Source organism: Hemicordylus capensis, chromosome 1 (genome assembly GCF_027244095.1).
Source record: "Hemicordylus capensis ecotype Gifberg chromosome 1, rHemCap1.1.pri, whole genome shotgun sequence".
Classification (NCBI taxonomy): Eukaryota; Metazoa; Chordata; class Lepidosauria; order Squamata; family Cordylidae; genus Hemicordylus; species Hemicordylus capensis.
In genome coordinates, this window is record NC_069657.1 from 49,713,151 (window position 1) to 49,719,428 (window position 6,278).

The 6,278-nt window shown below is 46.4% G+C and overlaps 1 protein-coding gene across 2 annotated transcripts in view; it reads left to right on the forward strand.

Moving 5' to 3' along the window:
• Positions 1–4,053, forward strand: part of PGF (placental growth factor) — a 41,649-nt gene extending 37,596 nt beyond the window's left edge. For both annotated transcript variants that reach the window (XM_053311129.1, XM_053311125.1), the window contains exon 7: positions 1,110–4,053. Coding sequence is in view for 1 of the 2 variants with exons in the window: in XM_053311125.1 (XP_053167100.1) it covers positions 1,110–1,122 (13 nt within the window). In the remaining variant the exon portion in view is untranslated. The remainder of the gene's footprint in view (positions 1–1,109) is intronic.
• Positions 4,054–6,278: the final 2,225 nt, after the last annotated feature.

Genomic DNA, 6,278 nt, shown 5'->3' on the forward strand with positions numbered 1-6,278 from the left:
GTGTATATATGTGTGTGTGTGTGTGTGTGTATGTGTATATATATATATGTATATATTAGTATATTATATATATAATTATATTAGTAAAGTAAAGGATATTAGTAAAGTAAAGTAAAGTTGCGCTGTCGAGTCGGTGTTGACTCCTGGCAACCACAGAGCCCTGTGGTTGTCTTTGGTTAGAATACAAGAGGGGTTTACCATTGCCATCTCCCACACAGTATGAAAGAACGCCTTTCAGCATCTTCCTATATCGGTGTTGCCTGATATAGGTGTTTCCCATAATCTGGGAAACATACCAGTGGGGATTCAAACCAGCAACCTCTTGCTCGCTAGGCTAGTTACTTCCCTGCTGTGCCATTAAGTGGCTTAGGATATTAGAGTTAGTTAAATAAAATCTTTATTTGTCGAGGCAGTCCTGTTTCTAAGTATGTGACTTGTAAAGGGGATAAACAGAAGCCCATTTACCTGCCCACTCCACAGTGTTTGTCACTGAGTCCCATAATTTTGTCAAGTGTCCATTGTTTGGCTTCTGAATGGGCTGGCTCCTAGATCCAAAGAAAATTGGTCAAGGCTTGCATTAGGGTAATGAAAACAGAAACATACAAAACTGAGCAATTGCTGGCTTAAATGGACACTGCAGAAGCCTTAAGGAGAGCTGGTCTTGAGGTAGCAAGCATGACTTGTCCCCTTAGCTAAGCAGGGTCTGCCCTGGTTGCATATAAAAGGGAGACTTGATGTGTGAGCACTGTAAGATATTCCCCTTAGGGGAGGGAGCCACAATATGGGAAGGTTCCAAGTTCCCTCCCTCCCAAGATAGGGCTGAGAGAGATTCCTGCCTGCAACCCTGGAGAAGCTGCTGCCAGTCTGGGTGGACACTACTGAGCTAGATGGACCAATGGTCTAACTCAGTATATGGCAGGTTCCTATGCTCATTTTTGATTTCTAGACTCTGCAGTTCTGTGCTTTACTGAGCAATGTCCACCAAACGTGGGTCCCAGTAGTAGCTAATATACTGGCAGCCTGTCTATAGCTGCAACCTTGTGCACACTTACTTGAATTCCGTGGGGCAAAGTTTTTGGTATTGAACCTATTCCATGCTCTCTTCTCAGGTGTACCATTTGACGAAGGTAGCTGCTTTGTTGACAGAAGGCAACACTGCTCTACCTTTATTTATTACTCAGTCTTCTTCAACACTCCTGTACACATGAGCCAATTACATTTTTGACTGATGAATTCTGGGGGACTTCTCTCAGCTCAGTGACTTGCAACTTCTGAGCAAACTGGAAGGAACAAAAACAGCATCACAATGGGAAAATATTGGGCCAATATGGAGGAGTCTCTTGTTCAGTTGTATATGAGATTTTTTTCCCCTCCAGAGCCAAGTAAATGCAGCTGGTAGAAAGGAGGTTTTTGATCCTTTCTTACAGATAGCCAATATTTCACACAAACACCAACAGAATTTGGATTAAAATGCAAGTATGACAAAAGAGCAGTTGGCCTGACTTCCAGCTACAGTGTTATGCAATGTGAACTTAAAATGAAGTGACTCAAGATGGGAGTAAATGCTGAATTGTCTAGCTGCTACATCCTGCCTGCTAAGAAAAAGTTTGAGGAAAGCGTCCTAAACACTTGGCTAAGTCTTGTTGCTGTTTCACCAATCCAGGGGCCGCTGAATTGGTAGCACTCCCTGTTCCAAGTACTTGTGTTTCAGGAGAAACAATTGGCCCTGACACATCTAAAGGACCTTCTGCCTTGATGAACTGCATCTGGGAGAGTTCATTGCCAAGTAGCATTACAGAAGCTGTGGGAAGGGACTTCAGATGAGCAGAGACAGCAGAGCCTGTTCCCAAGGAAGCTCCAGCATGTTGCTCATCCAGACTCCTAACCAAGGAAATATGAGGTGGGGAAGTGGGGACAAGAAGAACAGGTGTGATGCTCAAGTTGCTGCAGGTATAGTGCATTCGCTGTGAATCAAATCACAGGGTTTCTGCATACGCCATTATGTTCTGGAGGAACTAATTCAGGGGAACCATTCAAAAGAGAGGCTTGAGAACCCTGAAGATATGTGTCGCTATAGAAGTGCACGGAACCACTTTTGCCAACGGAATTGTAGCAGTATCCTGTAAGTTGGCAAGTCTGTCTTGCTCTGCTGCGTATCAGTTGCAATCACATGGTAAATGTATCCGCTCTGTGGGATTTTGCTGACACAGCGGGCTCTGGGGTGGCTGGAAGCCTCTCGCAGTGTAGGCAAGTGAATTGTCCCAATCCAGTCCCATCCTGCCCTCCATCCACTCTCCAGTACATTTTGCTTCATTGAACAGCTTTGCATGGCACCCCCAGTATGTCATATTTGCCGGGGTAAATGTTGCACAAACCTAACGGTTCAAGTTAGCTTGCAATCACTGTTCCCTCTAGCAGGGGTTCCCAGATGTTGTTCACTACAGCTCCCAGCATCCCCAGCTGCAGTGGCTTTTGGCTGGGGATTATGGGAGTTGTAGTCAACAACATCTGGGAATCCCTGTTAGAGGGAACACTGCAAAGTTGCAATCCATTGTAATGGAATACAGGAACTGAGAGCAAGAAGGAACTCTCTAGGTGGGCCATGGAAGAATATCTGAACTCGGATATCTCTAATAACAAAGCAGTGTGGATCATCACTATTGAATTCTCAGTTGGGTCTCACTGTTCAGGAAACAACTCATGGTATCATTGTGAATGTTTCATTTGGGAGTGCTGCTGCTGCTGCCCTCAAAGCCCCAAACAGAATACTAGGACCTATTATGAAAAGAATAGCAAAAAACATAACATATAATGCCTCTCTTTAAATCAGTGGTAGATATGTTGAATGTCTCTTGAATGTATGCGGAATGTCTTTTGAGTCCTAGATTCTTTCACTTGGGAAAATGATGGCTATGCAGTGAGCTTATACAATTGTGGCTTGAAGAAAATGGGAGAATGCCCTGTTCACCCTTTTTACATAGCCTAAGAACCAAAAGACACCCAATGAAAGTGACATGTAGATTTTAAATGTGGGCCCACATGCTGTAGAGGGCTGTACATTCACAGGGAGCCTTCCATCTCCCTGCACTGAAGACTTCTTGCACCATAAAGTGGAAGGGGAAAGTTATTTTCACTTCTCACCCCTCACTGCAAAAGACTTTTCCATTCATAGGAATATATTTCTCTTGAGGGCAGTGCGACCCTTAGGAATATGTTCTTGCAAACAGAAAGGTCTTTGCAGTGAGGGGAATGGAGTGAAAATGGCTCTTCCCTCCCCATTTGCGCCTGCTTGGCTGTGCAAAGAGCCTTTGGTGCAGGGGGGCTGAAGGCTCCTTGTGAACGTTCAGCCCTTCATCTGCCCACTTCCTGGGGCACAGCATGTAGGCCATGGATGATGTCTTTTTGCATGCCTCGCAGCTGATCTGTGAATACTCTACTATTAGAAGTTGAATTGGTCAGTAATATAAATGTGTGCCAAATGGTCTAGACAAGATTACAAAAGATAATATTGTGGTAATAACCACTAGTTATTAACCAGAATCGTCAAGATATGCACCCTCATGTCTGAGCAGTCCTATATATGCAACTGCTATACATTCATAGTGAAAACATAAAATTGAATGTTCTCTAATACTCAGTGGTTGACATGAGGAAAATTACTCAAAGTAGTCCAATTAAAATTAAGTTAGGCATTGCCTAACTTGTCCTTTTAATTTAAATTGGACTATTTTGAGTAATTTCCCTTATTATGTTACCCTGTGCTTACAGATTTTCTATGTAATATACAGTACAGGATAATATTTATTTTGGAGCCGAGGAGGGAGAGGAAGGGTGGGTGGTGGAGAACTAGATGGACGGCTGAGCTGATTCATCCTATAGGCTTGTTGTTTCTCATAGCACAATAACTGTTTGCAATTGAGTATTGATCCTGATCCTTTGGTAGAATCCTGTATTCTGTGGGGTGTCATCAGACTTAGGTCCCTGCTTTTCTATTCAGTGCAATGCAGCAACATTCTAATTAAATTCTTCTCAATAAAATAATGTTAAAGTCTAGATCCAGATTCTGAACATGTTTTTGTCAGCTTAATTACCTGTCATAGGAGGGGAAAGCATATTCTGATATGTTGGGTCACTAGATGAAGATTTGGGAGATCTGAGCTCTTTGCTGTGCCATACTTTGTGTGATCCCGGGCAAGTAATTCAATACTGTTCCAGATCTGCAAAGTGGACATTACCCTTTGCACACATCAAAAGAGATCCGTGGAATAAACAACCATGCATACTTCAGAATGTACAAGTGGCTTCTAGATTGCTCAAGGAAGATTGACCTTGTCCATCTGTGCAGCAATACCAGACCTTACCATCAATAAACAGAAGAATGGCATCGAAGGAGCCGCTATCAGTATTTGCCATTTCATTTATCTATGCATACATATTATATTGTTGTACTGGTTCACATGATCTGCAGCCTTCTAGCAACAGAAGAAGGGCTGCAAGTCCGCAAGGAGTCTTCAGTTTACCTGCACTGAAGGCTTCTTGTGCTGACAGTGCATAAATATGTTCCTGAGGGTTATGCAGGAGTGGTTTATTTGCACAAACATACTGGTTGAGCATTGGATGGATGTAAAAGATAATAGATCATTCTTAGAAGACAGCAACTAGTTACCTCGGAGTGGCTGAACTCTGCATCCACAGCCCTTGGCCTTGGCTGTTCCAGGCTCTCCCTCAAAATTCTTCATTGAGTCTCTTTCATCTAGCACTTTGCTTTCTTTTTACTGACTTACACACAAACCACTCACAAGGGGCAGATTAGGAAATCCTACACCTTCCCGCAAGTCTCTTCAAGGAGATGAGAAGTAGAGGTCTTTGTCACATCTCTCAGTGGTAGCCTTCTACTATATGGAAGCTGACCAGGACTTTTTGGAGTCATTAGCAAAACACTATCTAAACATGGGCATAGCGTCCCTTGGAAAAGGGGGGACAAATGTCCCCAGGCCTGGAGGGTGAGGGGGCCCACAAGGCTTGGGGTGTGCCCTGCTGCTGCCCTTTCCGCACAGGGCGCTGGTGGTGCCCTGCAGTTGGGGGGCGCTCGCGATGGGAAGAAGCGCGCTGAGGCTTCCTTTCTCCTCTCCCACATTTCCTCCTCCCAGTGGACCACCCCTTGCCGTGGGTCTGCCCCCTGAGCTTTGCAAAGAGCTGCCCGAGGAAAGGCTGCCTGGCCCCTATCCACTGCCACCCCTGAAGGAGGAGGGCGGTGACTCCACACCTGACTCCACACCGTCAAGCTGGTGCTGCTGCTAGCGGTGGTGGCCACCCTGCAGATTCCACTCTGCACTGAGCCTCGGCAGCTGCAGGAATGGGACCAGGAAAGGCGGCTGCAGGAACAGCCCCGAGCAGAAGGTGCGTCAAAAGGGGCAGGGGAAGGCTTGGGTGGGTTAGGTTGGTTGCCCCACCCCCTTGCATTTGGCATCAGATGCAGGGGGTGGGGCTTGGGGTACTGGGGCACCAGGGGCGGAACCACCATTGGACCAACGGGTTCAACGAACCCGGGCCACACCCAATCAGGGGCCATGCCTCGCGGCCCCGACACCCCCCCCCCATGTCTGACATTGGACGCAGGGGTGCAGGTTTAGCTCCCAAGCGGGGGCCGCACAGCCCCTTTGGGAGTTAAATTCCAACTCCCGGACAGAGCCTCAAGGCTCCATTCAGGAGCCAGACCACACACCCCACATCGGATGTCAGACGTGGGGGGTGGGGTCAATGGGGCCACTGCAGCTGCACACAGGCCACCGGAGGTCAGGCTCCGCTGTTGTGGGGCATGCGTGCACTTTGCTTGTGTGATGGTGGCCCCCTGCCTGCACTTTGGCCCCTGGCCCCCAGGAAACTCGCTACACCCTTGTATAGGTTTTCAAATTTGGGTCTGCAGACGTTGGGCTACAGCTCCCATCTGCCATTGTCGCTGAGGATGATGGGAGTTGCAATCCAACAATAGCTGGGTCCCTAGTCTGAGAATCCCTGCTCCAATCCTTGCCCACCCCCCACTGACAAAAAACTAGTTAGCCAGCTAACTACCAAAACACAATAATAGATACAGACTACATCATCAGCATATATGGCATCTTACAGAGCTACATAAGCAACATTGACAAGTTCCTGCTCCCAGGGAGCTTACAATCATGCATTTCCCCCCTTTAAGCCCAACTAACCATGGGGTTGTTCTTTTATGCTTAGCATTGCAACCTTGGATAGTATCTTAAGTGTCCTACAATGTTGCAGCC